This window comes from Diadema antillarum, unplaced genomic scaffold (assembly GCF_040938485.1).
Source record: "Diadema antillarum isolate AM-2024a unplaced genomic scaffold, OU_Dant_1.0 scf00000007, whole genome shotgun sequence".
NCBI classification, from domain to species: Eukaryota; Metazoa; Echinodermata; class Echinoidea; order Diadematoida; family Diadematidae; genus Diadema; species Diadema antillarum.
In genome coordinates this window covers 1,122,245-1,148,872 of record NW_027270896.1, presented here as the reverse complement: position 1 = coordinate 1,148,872, position 26,628 = coordinate 1,122,245, and the positions used below count along the sequence as shown (strand labels likewise).

The 26,628-nt window shown below is 39.5% G+C and overlaps 1 protein-coding gene across 1 annotated transcript in view; it reads left to right on the top strand.

Moving 5' to 3' along the window:
• Positions 1-26,628, top strand: part of LOC139717422 (ral GTPase-activating protein subunit alpha-1-like) — a 99,871-nt gene that overhangs the window by 38,177 nt on the left and 35,066 nt on the right. Inside the window, exons 17-37 of the mRNA XM_071628925.1 lie at positions 606-779; positions 2,847-2,927; positions 3,771-4,355; positions 4,721-4,917; positions 5,475-5,729; positions 7,811-7,939; positions 11,597-11,731; positions 12,855-13,022; positions 16,901-17,011; positions 17,602-17,670; positions 18,376-18,501; positions 19,099-19,283; positions 19,415-19,437; positions 19,905-19,960; positions 20,461-20,664; positions 21,153-21,291; positions 21,934-22,103; positions 22,881-23,062; positions 23,819-23,926; positions 24,714-24,785; positions 25,799-25,922. Coding sequence (XP_071485026.1) covers positions 606-779; positions 2,847-2,927; positions 3,771-4,355; positions 4,721-4,917; positions 5,475-5,729; positions 7,811-7,939; positions 11,597-11,731; positions 12,855-13,022; positions 16,901-17,011; positions 17,602-17,670; positions 18,376-18,501; positions 19,099-19,283; positions 19,415-19,437; positions 19,905-19,960; positions 20,461-20,664; positions 21,153-21,291; positions 21,934-22,103; positions 22,881-23,062; positions 23,819-23,926; positions 24,714-24,785; positions 25,799-25,922 — 3,293 coding nt within the window. The remainder of the gene's footprint in view (positions 1-605; positions 780-2,846; positions 2,928-3,770; positions 4,356-4,720; positions 4,918-5,474; positions 5,730-7,810; positions 7,940-11,596; positions 11,732-12,854; positions 13,023-16,900; positions 17,012-17,601; positions 17,671-18,375; positions 18,502-19,098; positions 19,284-19,414; positions 19,438-19,904; positions 19,961-20,460; positions 20,665-21,152; positions 21,292-21,933; positions 22,104-22,880; positions 23,063-23,818; positions 23,927-24,713; positions 24,786-25,798; positions 25,923-26,628) is intronic.

The following is a 26,628-nucleotide window of genomic DNA, read 5'->3' as shown; positions in this document are numbered from 1 at the left end:
AGGTGGAATGTGGAAGGGATGAATGGATCAAGACCATGTAGTTACATTGTGTTAGGATCAAGGTGTTTGTTATCGCAGCTGATTGGCAAGTTGCCCTTCATTGACATCGATGAAGGGCAATTTGTCAACCAGTTGCCACAAAGATAAACTTGATGCAAGAATTTATAAATTTGAAAGGTGTTTGCTTTTGTTTATTTATAGTAAGGTTGCTTTAATGAAATTACTGTTACATAGTGGATAGAAACACCAAATTTAGAGAGATGATCCCTCATGACCTACTCATTGTCATTAGAGTATGAGCCCTCTGGAAAATTGTTATTTTCATGGTTTAAATGCTGAATTTCATTTTGCAGAAAATTTTGTTTAGTTAACATTTTTTGCACAATATACATAGCATAACTAATAGTCAGGTCACTTAACGTCAAATTTTGAGATTATCATTGCACAGAAGGAATTTCTAACAATGGTATGAAATTTTGGCAAAATTTCGCGAGGAGCCATACAGATTTCTTGAATGCTGTTTGGACTGGTAATTGATCATGTGTTATTGCAGTAGGGCTTGAAAGGAATATCTAGCAACGGTATCTTGTGGTTTCGCTTCTCAGGTGATGTAATATCACTCCACTCATCACATCCCAACCTGACGCGCCAGCGGTCCTTGACCGTGGACCCGGTGAGTACGGAGCGGGAGGAGCTGTCTCCGCCCGCCTCGGTCCAGATTCCTCGGAGTAGCAGCGCTGGAAAGCTGTTTGATGAGCTCAACTTGCAGAGACATCGAGGTGAGGCACTACTGCAAGTACCCCAGTAGGGCTGAGATGTTCCAAGGGAACAAGAGACCTCAGCAGTTTTGAATTATAGGAGAAAACATAACACACTTTGGCATCTCTTAATGTCTACAGAGATTATCAGACCTCAATGTTTCTTTATGAGAAAGAGAACATTATACCTCAACAATTCCCACTGCGAAAATCGAATATATCATACCTCAAATGTTTATAATGGTAGTAGTTAACACTTGACCTCAACATTTCCTGTGCTAAAAGGGGAACATATAAAACTTCGTTGCTCTTTACTCTCCCCCTGAAAAAACCAGGTTGTTTCTGATGTGCAGAATTCAATGTACCCTTGAGAGTAGAACCATGGCTCCCAAACAGCTGTTCCCATACCCCTAAAAAGAATTAACCTGTCATCTATGACCTGTAACATAACCATGACTATGACTTGTAACCGTCTTGTAGTCAGTTTTAATTCTCCTCTTCGGACTTACACTCTCTCCCTGAATATATGCTCTAAGTTACTCTGTTTATGGATTTCAAAGGGTTCTGTAAAGCTGCGTGCTCATTACATCTATATTTATACCCCCGCCAAACGAAGTTTGAAGGGGGTATATAGGAATCAGCGGACGGTCGGGCGGTCGGGCGGTCGGGCGGTCGGTCGGTCCGTTGCAAATCTTGCGTCGCGAACTACTTCCTCAGTTTTCAACCGATTCCCATAAAACTTGGCACAGATGTGTGCCTTGGGTTGTAGATGTGCAAGACGTATTTTTTGACAGTACCCAAAAGTACGTTGCCATGGTAACGGCATATTATGGGCAAAAATGGGTACAAATCTTGCGTCGCGAACTCCTCCCACAGTTTTTGATCAATTTTTATGAAATTAGGTACAGATGTTCATCTGAATATGTTAATGTGCAAGACACATATTTCTGCAGTGGCAAAAAGTGCGTTGCCATGGTAACGGCATGTTATTGGTAAAATATAGGGCAAAATGCTTCATGGCAAAACTGCTTCATCAGTGTTCTTCCAATTCTCATGGAATTCATATTGAATGTTTGTCTTAGGATATAGGTCAGCATGACACATTTCTTGACAGTGACAAAAAGTATGTTGCCATGGTAACAGCTCACATATTATGAGCCAAAATGATGGAAAATTTTGTGTTGCAAACTACTTCCTCAGTTTTTGCCCAATTTCCATGAAACTTGGTACAGATGTGTGCCTTTGGTTGTAGATGTGCAAGACGCATTTTTTGACAGTACCCGAAAGTACGTTGCCATGGTAACGGCATATTAATGGCAGAAGATCAAGGAAAGATCTTGCGGATTTAACTACTTCCTCAGTTTTTTGACCAAAGCTTATGAAATGTGGCACACACCTTGATCTTGGTGGGAAGATGTGGAAGACATTTTTTTCGGACGTGTCGGAAGCTGCGTTGCCATGGTAACGGCATATAAATGGCAGAAGATCAAGGAAAGATCTTGCGGATTGAACTACTTCCTCTGTATTCGACTGAAGCTCATGAAATGTGGCACGCACATTGGTCTTGGTGGGAAGATGTGCAAGACATATTTTTTGGACGTGTCGGAAGCTGCGTTGCCATGGTAACGGCATATTAATGGCGGAAGATCAAGGAAAGATCTTGTGGATTGAACTACTTCCTCAGTTTTTGACAAAAGCTTATGAAATGTGGCACACACAATAGTCTTGGTGGGAAGATGTGCAAGACATATTTTTCGGACGTGTCGGAAGCTGCGTTGCCATGGTAACGGCATTTAAATGGCAGAAGATCAAGGAAAGATCATTCCTTGGGTAAGACTGTCGTCACGGGGCGGGGGTATTAATCACCTTCAGTGATATTTCTAGTTATCGTTTTGTTTTATGAATATCAAATGCTTTTGCTCATGACATTTGTCTATTTCCAAAGCTCTGATTTTGGTTGTTGTTGTAAGTTCGTGGAATTGTATGAGTGTTGGGTGCGCTTTTGCTCTCTCACAACTGAATGTGTTCATGTTTGTTTTATTGGGTATGTGCTTTCTGAATCTGTTTGAATTTGTCATTTCTGCTCAGGAGATGGGGAACGAGAAGGTATGGTGAAGTCCACAACGTTCCCCCTGGGTATGAGGCACACCACCCTACTGCCAGCTAATGGTACGTATCAGTTTCTCTGCCTGTCTCAGCTGTTCACTTTACTGAGCTCCTAACTACAAAAGAGTTCACTGAGCTCTTTACTGCCAAAGCATTCACTGAGTTCTTTAAAGCCAAAGAGTTCATTCGTGCTGTTACCCATTCAAATTCAAGGGTGTTCTTGATCATGTGTTCTTAAGACCTACATTGAGTGAGGAAGAGAGTGTTCAAACAAGTTTGACTAGTAAATAAGGGTGTAGTGGTTTTTTTTTTTTTTCTGTACAAAGATGTAGTTAGGGTAGATTTCTTGATTTGCGAATGGAATATGAACTTGAATATGAAGTGATAATTTTTTGTAGAAACTTTCTCTTGCTTGAAGCAGTGCATCAGTGCATCTGATTGACTCATATCCAATGAACTAAATTTCTCCAAGCCAGCAGTATTATTTGTTATTGTTGTGAATATATTCCTCCTTTCAATGAAATGACTTCCAAATCATATGAATATGCCCAAATTTCAGAAATAGTCAAACAGTCTATACTGTATACGCCATATAGTTTGCGAGTCTAAATTTTCGCGAATCGGGAATTCCCGATGATATTGCGAGTGGTTAAATTAGCGATAGTGCAGTCCTGTACTGAATGGAGAAGTGTACATACATATGTCACATTTACATCGGGATCAGAGTCAATATTTTTGCGTGTCTTTAATTTCGCGAATAGCACCTGACTCGTGAAATTCGCGAAAATATAGACCTCGCGAAATATTCGGCGTATACAGTATCAATGTTTTCGTAACTGGAGCTGGTTTGAATGTCATGAGTGTTTGTTAATGTATACATGGTCCAATGGCATTGGTCTGTTGCAGGTGATGACAAGGACTCTGTGGATGAGCTCAGTCTTGGGAACAACAGCCTCACGCCCCTCATTGGACCCCGCGATGACCTCAGCCTTGACGACAGCTCCCTGGACGCTCCGTCTCCGGACTCCACCAACCACACGACGCCGACCGACAATAGTCGGCTGACTCCAACCAGCAGCCTCATCGAAGAGATCGACCAGGAGGTCATCGCCTTGTCGCCGGCCATGACAGCCTCGCACTTCTCCCTAGAGGGGAGCAGCCCGGGTACACCGGTGGCAGAGCAGCACCCATACAGTGCTAGTGACGTGAGTGGAGGGGGAACACCTGTGCTGGGCACACCCCTCTACAACTCAGACGGGACCTCCCCTGGCGGGCCGGGGTTTTTCCAATCAGGAGGGACGTCACCGGGAGAAGGCAACAACTACCACGATTCAGTCGCGGGTAGCAGGGAGACGGCGTTGCTGGGGTTACTCGAAACCAATGGAGTCGAGGTGGACTTGGCCAAAGAGTCGCCCATGCTGGAGGATGATGATGACCAGCAGATCCAGATAGACGACAGGATGGAACTGGCTGGTGAAAAAACAGATGCTGGTATGTCTTACCCAATGTTATTACAGTGCTTGACAGTAACTTTTTTTGGGTGACCTGGAAAATAAATGAATTGGAAGTAAGAGGAACCATAACAAACCATTTCAAGGAGGAAACATAACAATCCATTTTGAAGCTTAGTTCCCCGATTGGACCAACAAAAGATAACCTTTTCAGAAATGTGGTGGCCCGTCATCAATATTTAGTGGTCCCAGGTTGTCGCTACTGTTGAGCCCTGGCTAAGGGTTTGCATCTGCATTGTAAATTTTGACACTGGTAGTAATAGTAGTGGTAGTATCAGTAAAAAATTATGTTTTCCCTTTTGCATACTTGTCATGATATTGTAACATCCACCGCCTATTTTGCAGGTAATCAAGGACCCGTCCAGAGTCCCGATGCCAGTGTTATGTCTGGGGGTACGAGGATCGGATGGCATCCCGATGTGGCGGTGGTGGTGTGGAGGAGGCTCCTGGGTATTCTAGGCGACATCAACCAGATCAGTGACCCGCGGCTTCACTGGGTGGTCCTAGAGTGTCTGTGGGACATCTGGCAGATGCTTGCAAAGGTAACCATGGAAACAGTCTCATCCCTTTCCACCACAAGTCATCCACGAGTCAAGTGAATTTAGTTATCGTGGAGAGAGGTTTTGTTGGAAACTGATGGGTTGTTGAGTCAATGTGGCTGTCACGAAAATGAAAACATCAGGAGAGGGACTGCAATGTTGCAAAACTTCTAAACATTAGGTTGAGTTTTTATCAAAATATTCATTTTGGAAAAATGGCATTTCATTCATATGTCAGTGTCCAGCCACTTGTCGCAATGAGGTATGGCTAAACGAACCATATTCTGATCAGAGCATGTTACTCCAAGCAATTGAGAAAGGAAACAGGGAAAGAGCTCCGGTAAGATGAAGGTGGGAAATGTAGCATTAGAGCATGCTTGAGGGAGGATAGAAAAATGCATTGCAAGTTACTAGTATGCCAAAAGCTGGGCAGATGATTCTTCATAGAACAGAAAGCTTATCTTGATATAGCTTTGGTGTGGATTGTCTCTGCTTCTTCCCTTCCCTCTCCTCCCCACAATCAACTCTGACCATCAACTCTTTATTGGCTGTTCCTATAGATCCGTGACAACCAGGGCATCAGTACCGACAACCAAACCACTCCGCCCCCGCCAGAAAACATTCCGCCCCTCCTGCTCTTCTCCCCCTGGCTCTTCCGGGCCACTTACCTCCCCGTTGGCTACCAGCACGGGCGGCTGTCTGCCTACAAGCAGCTGTGTGCCATGACAGTCAGGCGACAGGACCACTCACTCCCTAAGGACCACCTTGTACATTTCTACCGCATCCTCCATTATGGGCTTATCGGCACAGATCAGGTGAGTGCTTCAGCACAGTCTCATCCTGTTGTGTCAGATCAGTTGCACATGATTGGGAGGGGGAAATAAAAGTAAAACATCAGTTATGGATGAGTTTGCAAACAATAAAAATATTACAGTAGTTAAATACTGTTTTCTTTATGCCACTGCCTACACATTGTGAGTATGGGGGTATATAGGAATCACTCTGAGGTCAAATGGCCGTTTTGTCCATTGGTCCCTTGCAAATCTTGTGGATCTATTAACTACTCCCTCAATTTTGGAGCAATTAATCTAAAATTTGGCACAGAAACTGCTCTTAATAAGTAGAAGGGCAAGACACCTATTTTATCAGTATCAAATAATGTGTTTCCAAAGTAATGGCACATTTTCATAAAATTATACCAAAATGTTGTGGATTGAATCACTTTCTGTTTAAAAGCAATTCAGTTGAAATCTGACACATATGATTAATGTGTAATTATGCAAGATACCTTTTTTGTGAGTGTCAAGAAATGTGTTGCCATGGCAGCAGCAGTTTATATACAGCTCATACATTTTTTTTTTCTTGGATTGAACACTCAGAAGTATGAACTGGAAATTAGGACTTATGATCACTATGATTTGTAATCATGCATGACACCATTTTTTTTTGTGAGTGCCAAGAAATGTTTTAAATGTTGAGTGTTGTCCATCTTTTAAAGCCATGAAGGCCACAACAATGGGCATGTTGTCATGATGTGTTGAATCTGTCATCAGAAACTGTTTTCTCATCAGTGTTTCAAACATGAAAAAAGCTACCATGTTTGATGTTGATTTTAGTCAGAAGGTGTTTTTGTTTGTTTGTTTGATGTATTGTGCAGTTTGATTTGATAAAAAAAAAACAACAACAATGACACAAATGGGGATTGCAGCTGTACAAATCAATGAGGTGGATGTGATAAATGACCAAATAACAAATTGTTTGTCTGTCAAATGAGTTGATGATACTGTGTCTTTATCATATTCTTAATGCAGGATTGCAAAGCAATATGCAGAGCTTCACATGAAAAATCATGTCAAGTTGGGTCAAGCATTTCTCTTTCTACTGTGTTCTCATCATCGAGCTCTAGCATACTAAAATACTCTCTTGATAAATCTCAACTTTATCTAAACCAAACTTTTGGAATTGATACAGGAGAAACAATCAAACATTTATCAGGCAATACTTCTGTTATGTTTGCACAAGCCATATTTCCTTTTAGTTGCATCCCAGTGAAGCTGTTTTGATAGCAAGTACCTTTTTATTCTGATGTTGGTAGAACCAAAACACCAGAAAATGTTAAGGTATGATAAACACTTTTGATTCTTGTAAGGCCAACTTTGCTGATGAGGTAGATTTGCATTTAGTGTGTTTGTCTGTGAAAAACAAAGAAATAGAGATGCCATGGTTTATTATAACTTGGATGAAAGGGAACACTATTCTAGTATCATTACAGGGGCATTGGGTATTATGCAACAAGAAGATATCGGTAAAATGAGACACTTAATTTCATTTTTATGGAAAAGAATATATAAGATTCATCCTTACAAAGGAGGAATATTCAATAGATTTACAATAAAACGTGGCATGGATTTTGCAATATCCTCATTAACCTGCATATATAAAAGAATGTTTAACAGTAGCTGAAAATTTATCATTGTCCTGTACTAGTCTACTGGCATGCTGGATCTAGCCTTTACAATGTCTAGATAAAATGTGCTGATATTCATATTTGTGCATATTAATCCCGAGAAACTAGTTTCTGTTCACAAAATATGCTGCCAAAAGTAATGGGAAGTTGTGTTTGATGAAGGCATACAGATTCATGTACAGTCTGATCTTGGTAGTGATATTCAGGTGTGTGTGTGTGGGTGTGATGTGAAGGCCCATGTCGTGAACTCTGAGCTTTAAACTGAGAAAGTCATTCAATTTCTGACTAAATTCATACTCGTGATTCGTCGCGATTGAAGAGGTGACGACTGAATTCGCACACCCCTGCTTCTCAACATAAGCATCAAATATGGCAAGAACTCTTGTGGAAATTGTGTGAAATCATCCCCTGTTCGTTCTCCTCATACAGGATGTGATCAACACAATAGTGCAATACAGCGCCCCAGATTTCTTTGCCTGTGATCTGCCCGGTGCTACCCTCCTCATCTTGGACTTCATTCAGGCAGCCAACATGATAGCATCCACAAATGACCTGGAAGTGAGTACTTCTATTCTCCTCTCCTCTTTTCCTCTTCTCTAGTTGTTGTGTACAGTCTTTGGGCCTGGATGCCTGCTGTTTTTACTATGTGTGCATGTGTGTGTTTTTGTAAATTTATGTGTCATCATCATTGTTATTATTATCATTATTACTATTGTTATTATTTTTTTTGTTGAGGGGGGTGGGGAGAGAGAGCTGACTATGTTTAATTACTGTAAAACCAGAAATATTCACATGCATTTTAATTTTTGTGAGAGCCCGAAATTTGCAATTTAAAATTCATGTGAAGGTTCTTGTCTAGACTGTATGTATTTAATGCAACTTGCCATTTGCGAAAATTTCATGTTGCAAAAGTATCTTGCTTTGCAGTATAATTATTTACTAGTGTGCCCAGGTACCTGTTCCGGTAGCGCTTTCTTTTTTTGATCACATAACTCCTGTGAAAGTATGTGTGTGTGTGTGTGTGTGTGTGTGTGTGTGTGTGTTCATGTGAAACATGTTTGCTGTACTGTTATCTCCCTGTTGGCTTCTCTGCCTATATGTCCAGTCTACATACCTGGTTTCATGTATGTACACTGTATGTATGTATCCATATATGTATGTGTGTATGTGTGTGTATATGTTTGTATATGCATGTATGTGTGTTTGCTTTTTCTATTCCTTATAAGTATTTTTTTTTTTGTAGTTGATCGAACATTGCTGATTGTATATTGTGTTTGTACATTCATGTTAAATTTTTTTTTTTCTTGTAAAATTATAGAAATCAAATGAAGATTATTAAAAAAAAAGGTGTGTGGATGCCACTTACATTTAATATGACTGAAATTTACCTTCATTTACAGATGTGAGAGTAAAAGGGATAGTAATTCTGTGTTTATGTTCATTGTAGATGTACATACTCTGAGTTGACCTCCCCCTCCCTAAAAAAAACAAAAAAATAACAAAAACAAACATGCAGATGTAAAATTCCCTAATATATCCTTGCATTTGTGCATACACTGCATCAGAATATGGGGTAGTCATCATGAGTGAGTGTTTCCAGCAGCTTGCATCATCATGCTGTCACTGGAAGGGAGATCAACACTTAAATCCTACTGCATTGAGTCATCATTAAAGGAAAAGCATTGGCCTAATTCTTCTCCTTCTCCCCTCCCCCCCCCCCCCCCTTACTGGCATGTACACACTTAAAGCTCATCGATGTTGACATTTGACTTGCATACCCTAATCCTTGTCAACGTCCTATCAAAAAGAAGAGAGAGAAAAAAAAGTGCTGTGTTTGGGCCAGACTTGAGTATCTCTGTGCTGTGATTCAGTCACGCCACTTGGCAGTTGTTATTTCCTGTCATTTCATGGCTGTGAGATATCTATTATATGTGCCGTATTGCTGCCACAGAAAGATACAAATAGCTACCTACTTGGCAAAGTCCAAGATGGATAGTAGTGCAGAGCCAGTTAAGCCGCCGAGTTCTATCGCCGTGTAGTTCAGTGCCAGTGGCAGTAACTTCCACGTGACAAACTCGAGAGGCGCCCCTTGAATTGTCACCACTGCAAGATTAATTGCTCTCACTGTGCGTGTAAGTGTTGTATTTATGGTATTTGCTGTTGTGAGCTGTGCAAAGAAGCCTAGTGCATATTCTCTGTATGTAATAGTACATATCTTGTCTTTGCATTTCTACTTGAATTATGATGTATGCTCATGTGAACTTGTCTGAACTTCAAAGATCAGCTGACTTTTGTTATGCTGCCCGAAAGGCGTAGTAGTTAGCTGTTAGTGGTGAGTCCTTCAAATACAAATACCAAATTCTAGTTTTATTTCTAACTTTTTGTGTGAGAATGTGCCGCTGTCAATCATGTGGTGGTCGTAAGGAAGTGTTTGTTGTGAAGTATGTTACTGTTTCTCTTTTTGTATGTATCATGAGCCCATAGGACATAGATAAGGAAGTTATAGTGTGTTGGTTTTTTTCCAGTGCTTTGCATTTGACTAAAAACATTACATTATGTTATTTGTTTTGTCATGTTTATCTCAGGAAGCTTTGTTTTATACCCCTGAAAGCCCGAGAGGGCAATTTTGGTAGTATAGCGGCAGTCTTTTTGGAACAGTCGTGAATCTTATATTAATGGTTAATAATTTGAGTGTAAATGTGAGTCCTTTTTCAGTATTGGTCAATGGAAGTGTGACATGTTTATGATTCGATTTCTAATGAAAATGATCAAAATACATGTGAAATATTCATGGGACTTGTTTGAAGCTTTGTATGATAGGAAGAGATAGGCTATGAAATTTTAAACAATTGCTCAAATTTTGCATGCATTCCAGTGGAAATCTATATCATTTTATGCTTGGTGTCAACTGTAACAGCTGTTTTGTAAGGTTTAGAGACTTCCTAATTTCTAAAGCCAAAAGTTTGTTTCTTTTCTTTATTTTTCTCCTTTTTTTTTTGGGGGGGGGGGGGTTTAAATGTTAGATTTAGTCTTTATGCATTGATTATCTTTTGAGACAATTTTTGTTTGGTTTTGTTTTGGTAATCATTTTTCGAATCTGTCATAAACCTGTATTGCCTCGTTAGGGACGGACACCAAAGTAAAAGTTGCAGCAGTATCTTCAGGATTTAAACTTTTGTTTTTTATCTGTGCTAGATAACTGCCATGAGCTGTTTTGGCTGCAAAATTGATGATGACGATGATGATGACGATGAAACAGCATTTATGTAGTGCCATTTATCTGTAGAAACATTCAAAGGCGCCAGGCTCCCACAATGTGCCGAACATCATTCACAAAGTGTTGGAAAATGAAAGAAGAAAAAATAGCTGTACAGTAATGCTCATTGCTGTGGACACCAAAATTATTTCCTAATTTCAATACTTTAGCCTAACAGCATTGCCAAATTACTGTTGTTTGGGCTACTGTTTATGTGCTGTCATTTTGCATAGAGTTCTTTACATCAGAGTAATCCTGCAGTATCTCATCTGCAAGGCCTTATTTCTAATTCCCATGGTGTAGCATTCATTACTTTGTATGCTTCAGTGCATGTCACACTTTATGTCAACAACTAGGCCATTTTTATGTATAATGTGCCATAACAAAGACATTTTGACTCAGGCTTGAATATGTTCCTCAAATTTCATTATTCAATCATACAGAAGTTTTGACTCAATTTGTCTGTTCAAACTCTTCCACATATATGGAAGTATGACTTTTTTAATCTTATGTGCTGAAATCTCTCCAAATTTGTAAAAATATACAAATACAAGTTTTTATTTGCCTATTTTTTAAAGCTAAAATTAGAGTCTTAGCATTTGTTTAGAAATGTAACAAAATGAAAGAATACTTGTAAAAAAAAATTGTCATAAGACCATGTTAACCAATAATCAAGCAGGTTTCACTTTGTGTCATGGAATCACTGCAACTGAGGCTGACATAAAGTTTGAAGTTGAATAAAAATGCCAAGATGATTGATTTTTTTTTCCTTTTAAGTTACACTGTAGAAATATATTCTTTGCTGGACTCATCTTCTATGGGTCTTTTTAGTTAGTTTGTTTAAGTTACATAAGTTGCCTGTTACACCCATTCTATGAACCTCACATACTTCTGGAAATGAATGTTGGCCATCTTATGAAATCTGACAGATTCTATCCCCTCTCTGTCTCGACGCTCAGGCTCCGCGGGTCGAAGCGCTCTCCCTCCTAGGCTCTCTGGTGTGCTTTCCCAACATGTTCTGCAACCTGACGGTGTTCCAGCCCTCCTCCAATGATCTCAGTACCATGGTCTGCAGTGACATCAAGCCGGTCAAGGTGGGTGGAGTGGGAGTGCGCCCAGGGGGGCATTTCATTACACATTTTGCCCGACAAAGTTGTCAGATTTCATTAGCTTATAACAGTTTGTCAGAAAGTAATATCTGACAAAATGCTTCATGAAATACCCCCCCCCCCCCCCCCCCCCCCGAGAGGAAAAGTATCTGACAAACTGTTATAAGCTCCTGAAATCTTTGCATCTGAATGGCAGCAAGCAAATTTGTCAGACAAAAACCCTTCATGAAATACCCCCCACCCCCTGGTTGCGTTATACCTATTTCAACCAATCATGGTTTCCATCTCAAAGTGTGAATGCCTGCTGATGGATTATGTGTTTTGATATGCTGGACTTTCAAGATGGAAATACATGTATGCCCACAACCTGATATTAAGAATCTTTGTTTGGTTTGTGAATGCAATACTGCAACTCATTTTTTGTTGACAAAAGTACAATGTAATTTCAAAAGAAACTGAAGCAAAGTGTCATCCATATAAATGACAGTGGCAACTATATAACAAAGTACTTCTATCAATAAATGAATGAAATTATGCTTTTTGTTTTTCAATTCAAATACCTGAGGAGTGTAATGAGAGGGCATTAATAAAATTGTTGTGGTAGACAATTCCTGGCTTCATTGAAAATGACCTTAAACTCTGAACAAATGCAAGCATTTTTAGAAAGCTGTAACTCCATAAGCCATGACACCATTAACTCTGTGAGTTTTTAGAACAGACAGTGCCAAAAGGCCTGGAGGTCATTCATGTCACAATTAAATGCTGACACATTATTGGAACTGTGTGTGCTGCAGTGCAGTTGAAGTTATGTCGTAGCCAAGAGAATGTCTAGTGCATATTTGAAGATCAGTAACTGTCTTTCAAATCACTCAAAAAGTTCCATTATTTTTCTGCTGTAAATCATTAATGAACAGATGCTGTTGATTTGGCTTGTCCGCGTTGTACGTTTATGCTGTAAAGAAAAAGGTTCCAGATTGTGTGCAAAGACACAACATTAGAACGATTAGAACTGAAAGTAAGCCCTTGACTTCTGCATCAATTAAGGAAGTGTCATTTTCAAGAGTACCTGGTAATGAGAGTGGTTTAATTTTTACAATATTGCCATCAGGATCACTTGATCACCATCTTGCTGAAGTGCGGCAAGAAGGAACCTAACTGTGAAGCCCGCTGCATTGCACTCTGTGGACTTGGCATCTTTGTGTATGAGGAGCTTGTGCACACGACCTTTCACCCCAGAGTAAAGGAAGCAATCAACGTCCTTTTAGCCAGCCTGAAGGTCAGTCGAAGAGAAGGAATTCTTACATTTCCACTCCCCGAAGCTGGCGGATAACAATTCTATTTGATGTTATTTTTAAAGTGTTCTTCAACATAAGTTATGTGTATGTGACAGGGTTATATAATATATGTTCTATTTCCTTATATATATATTTCTTTATTAATTAATCTGTTTGTTTATTTATCCATCCATTCATTCTTTCTTTCTTTCATTCATTTCTTTATTTCTTTATTTCTTTATTTTTCTATTCATTTATGAAGAGAAATATTTGCTTGTGAAAAGAGTCAATCACACAATATTCATTTTATATCATGTCGCTGGTCAAAACAGGTAACAGGCAATAAGTGCTCATAAATGCATCGCTATGGAGAACAAATGAATATATGTGCATTTCAATTGTCAAAGTATTGATCACATGTACACAAGATTTTATATTCTAATCATGTCTAGAGGCAGTTCCGGTGTATGTCAACAAATTGCATCCATTGAAATGGTCAGATTGAACCCTGTCCTCCTAATTTTCCTCTATCCTCTACCCTAACTGCTGATGCAAATCCAGATGCAGGCATCCATGTTTAGATTGAAATATCAGAGGTTTTTATGGGAGAAGATTGCAAAAAACATCTTGAGCTAAACGACCATCATCTTAACTCCCAGCCTTGAATTACGTGAAAGACAGTCTCTGGGTCTTGTCTCAGGTCTGTGGTATCTTTTGTGCTCTCAGTGAGTGCGAGACTAGCATCAGGGTCGTATTTTGTTAATATTTGATCATAATCAGCAGGATTCCTCACAAGACCAGATAGAAATGCATTCTCTGAACTGGTGTGTGCATTAAAGACAGTGAGCTCTTTTCGGAATGACAGACTATTAACAATCTTGTAGCTGTCACAGGTATAGAATGATATGACACTCTGTCATTTATGAGTATGATATTCATGTATATGGTATATAGTTAGAAATGTGATGAATAAAAGGTTAGTCTTTATACCCCCACCCACACATAGTGTGTAGGGGGGGTATATAGGAATCATCCTGAGGTCGGGTGGCCGGTCGGTCGGTCGGTCGGTCGGTCGGTCGGTCGGTCGGCCGGTCGGGCGGGCGGGCGGTCGGGCGGTCGGGCGGTCGGTCCGTTGCAAAATCTTGTGGGTCGAACTCCTCTCTCATTTTTTGAGCAATTGACCCCAAATTTGGCATGTGTGACCACTATCAAAGGTAAATGTGCAAGACACCTTTTTCATTAGTATCACATAATGCGTTGCCATGGAAACGGCATATTTTCGTAAAAAACTTGTGGATTGAACTACTCTCTCATTTTTTGAGCAATTATCCCCAAATTTAGCATGTGTGACTGCTATCAAAGGTAGATGTGCAAGACACCGTTTTCGTTAGTATTGCATAATGAGTTGCCATGGCAACGGCAAATTTTTTTAAAATCTAGCAAAATGTTGTGGATCGAACTCCTCTCTCATTTTTTGAGCAATTGACCCCAAATTTGGCATGTGTGACTGCTATCAAAGGTAGATGTGCAAGACACCTTTTTTATTAGTGTCGCATAATGCGTTGCCATGGCAACGGCATATTTTCATAAAAACTTGTGGATCGAACAACTTTCTCATTTTTGGAGCAATCAACTTCAAATTTGGCATGTGTGACCGCTATCACAGGCAGATGTGCAAGAGACCTTTTTCGTGATTATTTCATAATGCGTTGCCATGGCAACGGAAGATTTTCATATAAATCTTACAAAATGTTGTGGATTGCTCTAATCTCTTAGTTTTGTAGCAATTCAGTTTGAATTTGGGATATGCGATCAATGTAATGTATATTTGTGCAAAACACATTTGATGTGTGTGGTGATGAATCTGTTGCCATGGCAACAGAATTTTTTTTTACCAATCATACAAAAATGTGTGGATTAGCCTAACTCCTTCAGTTTTCAAGCATTTGGCTTAAAATTTGGCACATGTGAACACTATTGTATGTAGATGTGGATACTTACTACTTCGTCATTTTTTATCCATGTGTTGCCATGGTAACAGCATAGTTTGAATGAAAGTCATACGAAAATATTGTGGATGAAGTTAACTCCCTCAGTCTTAGAGCATTTGACTTGAAATTTGGCACACATGACCACTATAGTATATAGATGTGCAAACTTAATCTTTCGTCAGTGATGAACAATGCGTTGCCATTGTAACAGCTTTTTTTAACAAAAAAAATACAAATATATTGTGGATTCAGCTAACTTTCTTTAGTCTTCAAGCGTTTAGCTAGAAATTTGGTACACATTACACCACTGTGGTACGTAGATGTGCAGAGGTAATCTTTCGTCAGTGGTGATCAATGCGTTGCCATGGTAACGGCATATTTTGAATGAAAATCATACAAAAATATCGTGGATTCAGTTAAATCCCTCACTATTTGAGCATTTGGCTTGAAATTTGGCACATGCAACCACTATAGCATATAGATGTGCAAACTTAATCTTTCGTCAGTGGTGAACAATGGGTTGCCATGGTAACAGCAGCTATTCTCTAAAAGGGATACAAAAATATTGTGAATTCAGGTAACTACCTTAGTCTTTGAGCATTAAGCTTGAAATTTGGCACGTGTGACCACTATAGTACGTAGATGAGCATACATAGTCTTTGGTCATTGTTGATCAATGTGTTGCCATGGTGACAGTATGTTTTGAATGAAAATCATGCAAAAATAGTTTGGATTCAGTTAACTCCCTCAGTCTTTGAGCATTTGGCTTGAAATTTGGCACAGGTGACCACTATAGCATATAGATGTTCAAACTTAATCTGTCATTATTGTTGAACAATGCGTTGCCATGGTAACAACAATTTTTCACCAAAAAGCATGTGGATTCCGCCAACTCCCTCAGTCTTTGAGCATTTAGCTTGAAATTTGGCACACCTGACCACTATGGTATGTAGATGTGCAAACTTAACCTTTCGTCATTGTTGATCATTGTGTTGCCATGGTAACAGCATAGTTTGAATGAAAATCAATATTAAAATATTGTGGATTCAGGTAACTCCCTCAGTCTTTGAGCATTTGGCTTGAAATTTGGCACATGCAACCATTGTAGTACAGAGATATGCAAACTTTGTATTTCATCATTTTCGAACAGTGTGTTGCCATGGTATCAGTGCATTTTGAATGAAAATCATACAAACATTTCGATTAGATCCTAACTCTCTATGTTTAGAGCGTTTTGGCTTCATATTTGGCACATGTGACCTCTACATTACCTAGATGTGCAAAAACTCTTTTGTCAGTGTTGAAAATGTGTTGCCATGGTAACAGTATATTTTGAATGAAAATGATACACTAATATTTTGAATTCAACTAAGCCCCTCATCCTGTTAGCATTTGGCTTGAAATTTGGCACATGTGATGGCTATGATACATGTATAGTTGTGCAAAACTTCATTTTTCTCTTAATATCCAACATTGTGTTGCGCCGTGGTTATACAATTTTTAATAAAAACCATAGAAATCGTCAGTTTATTTATCTTGCTCACTCAGTTTTTAAGCACTTGACTTGAGATGTGGGACATTTGACTAACAGTGAGCAATACATTTATTTACTGTTGGACAGTGCATTGCCTTGGTAATTTTTTTTTTCATTAAAAAGTTAAAAAAAAATCCTGGTTGAGCTAATTTCCTCAGTTGTGGGTGGGGGTATATTAATCACAATGAGTGATAGTTCTAGTCTTCACTTGGAAATATCCAGAACTGCTGTTTCTGTCTAAATACTTATTTATTGCCCCATTTCAAATGTTCACATTTCTAGGTTTTGTATCTCCATAATAATTAATATTTTTGTGGTTTTGTATTTCATGATTTCTCTCTCAAAACAAACTTAGTTCCACAACAAGCTGGTGGGACAGGTTGCCTGTGACATGCTGTTGTGTATATGTGACCATGCTGAGAGATTGAGGAGACATATGCCAGAAGCCCCAAAGAAAATCATTGAAGTGAGTGACATACGGCCTTCTGAATATCCCATAGTGCCGACAAAGTAGGTGTGACCTGAAATTTATGCTGCTGAATTATTGTGCGATACCCCAAACTTGATAATACACAATCTTGCAACCTTTCGAGTTATGTTTCAAGTTTCTTTTCTTTGACAATCATAACAACAGCAGTGATGATAATGATAAAAGAAGTGATGATGCTGATGATGCTAACAATGGTTAGAAGAATAGTAAAAGCAGCAGCTGTTTTTCATACATCACTTTCCCTACCCCAGCGTGGTTCTCAAAGCATATATTATTACCGTTGTGGTTGAGATCAAACCCATGTCTACACTGCACAAGCTCCACCACTTCGGGGGCTTTCTTGGTGACTGCCACTGATAACAACACACACATGCTAAATCAACCCACATAAACCCAATTGTTCCTTGTGAATTGAGAGGTAGGTGTTGTAGAGGATCCAAGGACATAAACATAGAGATTAGCCTCCCCATACTTGTGCTTTTGGATTTTGTCACATTGATCCTTCTGCCTCTCTGAGAATATAATGTGAAATGTACAAGTAATTTGTTTCTCTCTCCCTGTCCCAGGTGATAGCCATGACAGTAGCCAGTCTCTTGCCAAGCACGGAGATGACAGAACATGAAGAGGGTAGAAAGGTGAGCTCAGAATAACTCTCTTGCTCTTGCCAGATATCCATCCATATCTATACTCATCATGCAAAATAATGATTGGAATAATTTCAATGGAATGTCATGCTGATGATGAGAATAATATCAAAGCACTGACAGGTGAATGAATCCTGCATATCTTTAGTAAGATTTCAAGTATGAAACAGAGACTACTGTAAAACAAGGAATGTTTGCGTGCATTTTAATGTCGCGAATTTCGTGAACGCCAAGATTCATGAAATTAAAATACACTCAAAAGTTTTTGTCTACACTATATGCATTGAACGCCAGTGGCAATACGGGAAAATTTCATGCCAGGAAGAAGGCTGTCAGCTCCAATTCGCAAAAATTTCATGCCACGAATATATCATGTTTTACAGTATGTTTTACACGGCACTCTTGAGAGGAAAGAATTTGATATGTTAATTCATATTACCAGTCTGACCTGAAAAACAAAAGTTGTTCACTATAAATGACTTTAATGAATCTGTCATACATCATACAAGAGAATACATGTTGACAGGATCATGAAAATAGGTTGTTCACCGGAAATGAAATTAATAAATTTGACATACATCGTTTTAAGTGAATATTTCTGATGGGTAGGATCGTGAAAGAGAATGCTCATAGTTGTTACCACATTGAGATTGAGCTGGTTTCACCGGGCTGTCTATGGCCTGCTTTCTGTCGCAGCTGATTGTGTCCCTGATGTTCTGCCTGTCCGAGTGGTGCATGGCCGTCCCGCTGGGTGTGCTGCAGGAGAGTGCAGAGAACAAGTCCAAGCGAGAAAACAGCCCACTCATTCACACAGTATTCAAGGTGAGGTGGTCGGCATGGCCACGGGTAGTATTTGTTTGTCTGTGATGAATTTGCTTCATCCATGGGAAAGGGGGGGGGGAGGATAGTGAATAAATTCAAAGACACAGAGATCTTGTATCTCACAATGATATTGAGGCAGAGGACGCGTCATTCTGTATCAATTTCAAGATGTGCTGATGATTGTCAATGTAAAGCCTTATGCATGTAGCTAGAAAGTATTCAAGAAGTAATGTTGTCAGGCTCTCATGACAGTTCATCGGAACAGATTTGTTGCACACCCTGTCAAATAGGAGTTTGCATGATTTACTCAGCCATCATCTCTATGATAGCTACATCTGCGAACCTCTTCCCCTCAAAAACAAAACAACACAACTACAAAAACCCGCCCGGAATTTGAACTTTCATTGAAGGACCTGATGCAACTAAAGAAAGATGCTTTTAGAATACTTAGTGATTTGTATAATGAGATGAGCCCACCCCATGAAGAAAACAACACCAAAACAACAATCACAAAAACCCAGTTCTAATGCATCGTCAATACACGAGCCACATAATTATTTCATCCATGCAGCAATGCTAATTTTTTTGTCTATACAGGTCTTGCAGACGGCGGCAGAGGAGATGCCGGAGGACACCCGTGGCATGGTGAACTTTGCTGAGCTGGCATCACCAGACTATGACCCCCACATCAATCTGGACGCCCTCAAGGATGGACACACCCTCCACCCTGCCCTCAAGAACAACACCCCGGACTTCACGGAGTACGCCTTCGAGGATGGTGAGTGAGCTGCTTTGATGCTTCACATCATGTAATTGTGCAAGCATGTTTTTCATCTGTATGATGCTTTGAACTTGTGAGTGCTCTTTTTTAAAAAAAAAGCAATTTCACATCATGATAATTGGACTTTAATAGAATGAAATCAGGGATACAGAACAGTAGAAGTTTCATCAAAAACTGAAGGAGTTGAAACCCAAATATATGTGTTAATCAGGTAAATGCAGAAATGTTAGCAGAACAAATCAGTGAAATTTGAGGAAAATTAGACTATCCATTCAATAGTTATGAATTTTTTATCTTTCAGTACAGTTAATGCTTGATATATGAGAATACTACAACAATATGTGTTATCACTTTAGGTTAACAAAATAGTGTAAAGAGAATTCCGCAAAATTTCAATTTATATGAATGTATAGTATTCTATTTTTGTGTTTTTCACCTGCATGAGCAGGTATTACCAGTCGAAATTATGTGAATGATAGACCCAGTGGTTGAAGAAATTTCACTGTACTTTCAGCACTGGTTCTACTTTTTTCTGTGAGAACATGATGCAAGTCATAAGTATTGCTGGAGGTGATGTATTTTCATCTTGTAATACTGAATATGGTGTGCTTTCTTTCATCAGCAGAGCCGGTTTCAGTTTCTTTCCCGTCAGAGCTGACAAGATTAACAGCAAAAACAGTAAGTGTGATTCGCTGGGCATTGGGCTTGGTTTGATTTAAATGGTGGTGATGATTATTATGATGATGATAAAAAGCAATGTTGCTGAGCATGTGCAAGAGTATGATAGTGTTCATTTTCGATAACAATTGGCTTTACTTCTGTTGTATCAACTGAAAACGAGATGATTACTTTTTAAGATATTTCGGAGAGCAACAGCAAAATACATCAATAAATGATGGAAATGGTTCCATTGATTGTTGAAATGTCTTGTTTCGATGGTATTTCATCATAATTACAAATATGACACCTTTAAGTTCCATTGATGTCAGGTATCCTTTCATTTGAAGAGAGGACTATAGTAATTGCTCAATCACTCCATTTTGTTTGCCTGTAACATCTCAGGGCATGGCACAGGAGTTTCTATGTTGTGTGGAATTTGCTGCTAGCATAGACTGGATTTTGTATGAATCACTGGCTCTACATGTTATGTTATGCTTCTGTATTCTTTGCACCACAAGGTGCTAGCCCATCTGGTAGACAAACTTGGACATTTCCCCCTCGGGGGAGGGCCAGCGTGTGTGACATCACTGGTCAACGAGGTGGATGACCTCCCAGGATTCGAGACGGACGACATCACTCCCCGCCTGTTTGAGTCCCAGAACGTCCAGTTCTTCATCTACAATGATGCTGCCCTTATCTCTGTAGAGCAGCTGCCTCCCCTGGTATGTCGTCAGACACACGACCCACATTCACAAAAGTAGTTTTAATTTAGCCTGTAGATTATGCAAACTGTGATTGCACAAATTGTCATAACATATCATATATGCCTATAGACGTCCAATGCTGAATGCACATTGACATGCATATGTGCACAGTACGCCTGTTTCGTGCGTGCTTTTGTCCTTGGAGGGAATGTATTAAATCATTGATTTGATTTGATTTGATTTGCGTCAATCAGACCAGAGGCACCTAAGCCTCAGACCTCTTTGAACTATTACATTTAACATGAAGTTGGCCTTGAGCTGATCCCTGAAGAGGTTTTTTTTTTCGTGCTAAAAGAATTGCAGTGCGATATGGGGCTGCTCTCGGTCTGTTCAAATCTAGAGCTGGGCTGCAGTACCATAGCTTCTTCATTCCTTGTTTGTGGAATGCTGCATCAACATGGGTGTGGGACTTCATTTTGGGGTTTGTTTGTTTTTTATTTGTTCAGGATGATGGCTCCGAGTCTAATCTTTCACTGGCGACCTCTGACCTCCGTGTGGTGGTGCGCAATGTGACGGGGAAGTTTGCCTGGGACGGAAGGATCATCTACGGCCCGGCCGAGTGCAAGGCACAGAGGACAAGATTAGGTCAGTACACCCATCAGCTGCTCGCATTAGCTGTGACACTGTGTGTTGGTAAAAGTAGCACAGATATTCTCTTCCCAAGGAAATCTATGAGTTGTTCTGACTGGAAGAAAGATACATGTACGTTCAGTCCATCTGAATGTATTAGCAGGCATTGACTTTGCTGCAGCAGATGTTCCTCATGTCTTGGTGATATTTACTTTCTCCAAACTCATTGTTCAAGATAATGAAGTAGATTTATGTCTCACCCAACAAATTTGAAATACTGTGTAGTTCCACTTATTATGAGTGAAGGAGTTCTTGATGCATCACTAGTAATATTCCTTATACATGTAGCTAGTGTGATGAAATGAAGTGACTGTGATGAAGACTAATATGAAATAGATGAAGAATGCTTGCTGTTGTTCTGATTTTGTAGTCCTCACATGCATGAAAATGAGGGATATTTTGAGTAGACGACCGTTAGGAATATATTTTGGTCAGTCTGTTGAATTGCATTTTCTTTCCTCAGAAGTATACCTGAGCTGCAAGCATATAGGGTTGCTGAAAATGACAAGTCTCCTGTGCAAACAATCCTCTCATTTGGCTAAACATAGTCAATCTGTGTATTTCTTCCCCCCCCCCCCTCCTCCCATTCCTTCACAGTGTCACTAAGAAAGACTCCAGTAGCTCCAGTGGAGGACAACGACTCGGCCTTCTGGCTACACCCCAAGACCAAGAAGCTCTCGGTGGACATCATCACCAACAACCGGAGGACGAGGAGTACGGTTCCGTCATGGCAGGAGGAGGGAGATTCTCTGGACGTCCTCAATGAGGTGCGTGCAACGCTTCCGTGGTCTCACCCTCACGTCACTTTGTCCAACGACTTCACTCATTATGTTACCAACCCAAGAACTAAACCTGCACTCTCGATACTGCTTGCCACTACCCATTCATTCCTTCGAGCTGAGCTAGTATTATTCCAGTCAGTTTTTGCAGTTATGCCCATTATACTACAGTTTTGGTCTAGTCTCTCAAAGAAGAAAGATCCCAGTGAGTCACCCCAAATTTAGATAGTCGTCTCATGTGACTGTGCAGGCAATACTTTGTGGTAGATGAATAAGCCACTTTTGGGTTCCTCTTTTCGCATGAGCAGGAAAAAGAAATTTCTACCAACAATCCTTATGAATGGTGCCTGCCAGCATATCCACCTTACAGCAAAAGTGGTCTTTGGCAATATCGATAAAAAAAGATTGTTAAATACATTCAATGCAAAATAATGAAATGCATGTTTTCCCAAGTGTTAATTGAAGGACCATTCTGTTCACCTAATTTATTTATTTGAAAAGGATCTATGAATTCCATTCATTTTTTCATTAGGCAAGTTTATGCATTATGTCGCTTTGAAAGGAGCAAAGTGCATAACCAACTGAGAAAAAAAGAAAGGTTATTTGTACCCGTGTACACATGAGCTTACTTCAAACTGGCTTATAAGCAGTGTTGATTTTGATGGATTCTGAAATATGGCTAATTGACTATGAATAACGGCTTGTGCTTTCTCCTTGAATATCATTGTGTTGTATTCAGTCTACCATTTTCTCTGTACTCCGTAGCTCCAACAGTACATCGGCTTCACCAGTCCGGAGTGTCTGTTGAGGCCCGGGGTGCCCCTCAACATCCCCTTCCCATCCCCAGCGGACATGTGCTCTGACATGGAACGCTATGCCATGGGGGCGCTCCTGAAGGAGTGTGACAGGGAGGTGGAGTATGTGGAAAGACATGGAGAGGAGGAGAGGTAAGCTCTTAAGAGGGAAATTTCCATGTTTTTTTTTATTGCTATCATGGCTTCATACCATAATGGTATATATTACCTTTATCTTAACCTGTTGAAGACTATATTCCCTAGTATACTTGGATGGGTGTCTGTGGGAAATGCGTGTTATAGCAAATCACTTCGTCCTGTTAAAGTTAAAGGTCCTGTTTACCTTTGGGAACAGTGATTTAAAAAAATGTTCAAGATATTACATTTAGTGCATATGTGTAGGTCTGTTGTACCACAAAACATCCTATCATATAAAATTTAGCCTAAAATATAAGGAGATATCTGTATTTTTCTCAATAAACCGTAACTGTAGATGGTTTTGTTTTGAAACATTTTTATCAAAACTATTGTTTACATTTTGTATGTTTAACAATACTCAACATTGATTTTACCGATTCAGATTTTTACGGTGGTTGTTTTTATCCTTAACTCACATTTAAGAACTATTTTAAAGCTCTAATGTTGAGTTTTTGTTTCAGCTTCAAATGGTAAATTATGCCTTGAAGATGAATATAAGCTAAACATGGCAGTCCATGAAAAAAGGGGGAAAACAACAATCTTTTAGGAGAAATGCAAAATAATGATAATACTAAAAAAATGATGATGATGATGATGATGAATTAAAAAAGGATCGTCCCACAGTGTTGAATGTTAAGATTGTCAGGACTAGATAAGGTTGTTTTGTTGTTATTCTTAATTTCTATAACCTGACTTCCCTCACTCTTTCAGTATGGTTGCTGAGGAGTGCTGGCAGACAGCACACCAGGATCCCCAGTCCCAGTTTTACCTGTGCAGACAGCTCATCTCTCAGCTGGGCATGATGAATTGGGATAAGAGGTATGTACACACTCTTTACTCCCTTCTCCCCACCCCCACCCCCTCCTCCTCCTCTCAACCCGCAGTTTTTGTTTTGGCTGGTGTCCGTTGCTGGGTAAAAGTTGTCAGTGACGATAAGTCCCGCATGATAATTAGGACAGTAACCATGGAGAATTAAAAACCTTGTATCTGTGGATGATCACAGATACTTTTTCCGTCTTACCTATGCTCTGCTGTCATAGCGGTGATACTGTCAGTTATTATGTTCTTTTTCTTTTCCTTTTGTATAAATTTATAAAGGTTACCTGGGGGTATTTCATTAAGCGTTTTGTCGCACAAAATGCTTCATGAAATGCCCCCTTGATGTTCCTAGCTTTTAATAGATAGTGTAGTTTTATTTGTCTGTTTTGATAGTGCCATGAAGTGTAATTTGTCTTTTCCTTAATTTTCTTTAAAGCAGAAAGAAACCATAAAAGCATGATGATAATCAAACTGATGCTGACTCCAGGTTTACTAATGTTTAACAAAAGGGTTTGTGTTTTGATTTTGATTCTTTGGTGTGGTTTTTTTTTTTTTTTTCTTTCTTCTTTATGGGGTGGGGTTCCAAAATTAGGGGGATATTGTTCAGTCACATACACCTATAATAGTCCTTGGATATTTATTGCCAGTGTGCCTTTCTTCATGAGTCTGATCGATAGCGGGTCAGCCTCTGTGGAGTTTTGTTTCTTTATCTACTGGTTTGCTATTCTTTAGCTTTGGTGTGCTGCATTTGATTTACATCGACACTTTTGCACTCCATTTCTTTCAGGGGTGAAATCGACATTGTGAAGAAGAATGAGCAGTTTGCGAGAGAACTGAAGAATCTTGACTCGAGACAGTGGTGAGTTCGGTCATGTTCCTCATTTTGAGCAATTTTTCTGGATGTAATGAGGCAAAGCTAACTGCTATTATGGTAATTCATTTCCATTTCCCAAATTTTACCATCATTGAGATCACGGAGCTGTAACTGGGAGATGCTTACAAGGCTTTAAATGTGTACACATTTTGTGTTTCATTGTCCCTCCTTTCCATTTTCTGGACTCGATGTATTTTTATCAAAATTGTATGACCTAGATAATTTGTCCTAACTGTTCTTCATATGCTCTTTGATCGAAATGTCTTCTGTGTTGCATTTTAGGCCAAGATACCAAGTTGTATACTGTATATGCCATATATTTAGCGAGTCGAAATTTTCGCGAAACAAGACTTCCCAACGATTTCGCGGGTGGTTAAATTCGCGATCGTGAAGTCTTGTAATGAACGGAGAAATGTATACGCGTATGTCACATTCATATCGGGATCAGAGTCAATATTTTTGCGTGTTTTTAATTTCGCGAATAGCAGCTGACTCGCAAAATATTTGCGTATACATTACGTAACAATCCATATATCATGAAGAACACAGTGTGATGTACTTGCAGTTTTTGCATTCATGGCAAGGTATCATGATGAATAATACTCTTGAATCCCATGATTATTCTGCACACTTTTGTGCATTCTACATGTAACCTTGTGCTGTTCTGTGTTCTGTAGGACTGTACATAGGTGTGACCCAGGATTTGCCAAATATATTTTCTTTATCTCTCTCAAGCACTCAGTGGTTGACAGTGGCATTCTGTGCATTTCTATTGTAGGTGATAATTTGAATCACTGTTTAATGCAAACTGACTATTTTGTTATTCTGGTTCACCCCTTCTCCATCATAGTCACATAGCAGATTTTGTGTTAAGGGCTCACACAGTCTTTGAGAATACATTGCTGAGTCAAGCTTTTTTCTGACTGTAATTAACGATCCACTGAGAAGTGAAGAAATTCCATATTGAAACTCTGTGATTTACATGTGTGTGTTTGCAGCCGTGAAACGCACAAGATTGCAGTACTGTATGTAGCAGAAGGGCAGGAGGACAAGCAGTCGGTGCTGTCAAACTGTGGGGGAAGCCAGGCCTACGAAAACTTCATCGCTGGACTCGGCTGGGAGGTAACATTTCTTTATCATCCAAATGTCTGAACCCAGATGGCCAGATACCGTTTACTCCATTGAAGTTGGATCTGTTTGGGCTGCAGAAAATATGATGCGTATCAATCATAAATACCAATTTAAAGTGAAGTTTGGACTGTTGAGTGTCAACATAGTCAACTACATGTCATGTGCAAGGGCAAAGTATGTGTCTCTAAATTGCTCTTACAAATTGAGGTTTTAAGGGTTGTATGCCTTATGGATCAACCTAGGTCAGAGGTGGGAAAATTTTCCTCAAATGTTGATTTTTGTTTCAGTGATATTTTTACAGGAGTTAATTGTTTAGACTTTTTAGACCAAAAAGACCCAAAGATATAGGAGTGCTCCTGTTTAACCCTGCTGTCTTAAAACTACTTTTGCATTGCAAGCTATGTAATGTTTCATTAAATGAATAAGTTTATTTCTAAATTGTGTGTATGTGCATGTGTGTAGCTCTGCAGTGCATTTTGGTTATACTGCATGGGAATGATTATCTAAAACACAATTATATGAAATAGACGAGTAAAGGTATACTTCCTGAAATGTGGTGTTGTATTATGTCATGAATATGGTTTGACTGTGGTAGTACCAACTGGAAAGGCTTGTAGCAAGTTTGTGTCATTGAGTAAGCTTTAGTCTGGAGGCATGCATGACCTCGGAACATACTGGAATTCATATTTGTTATAGA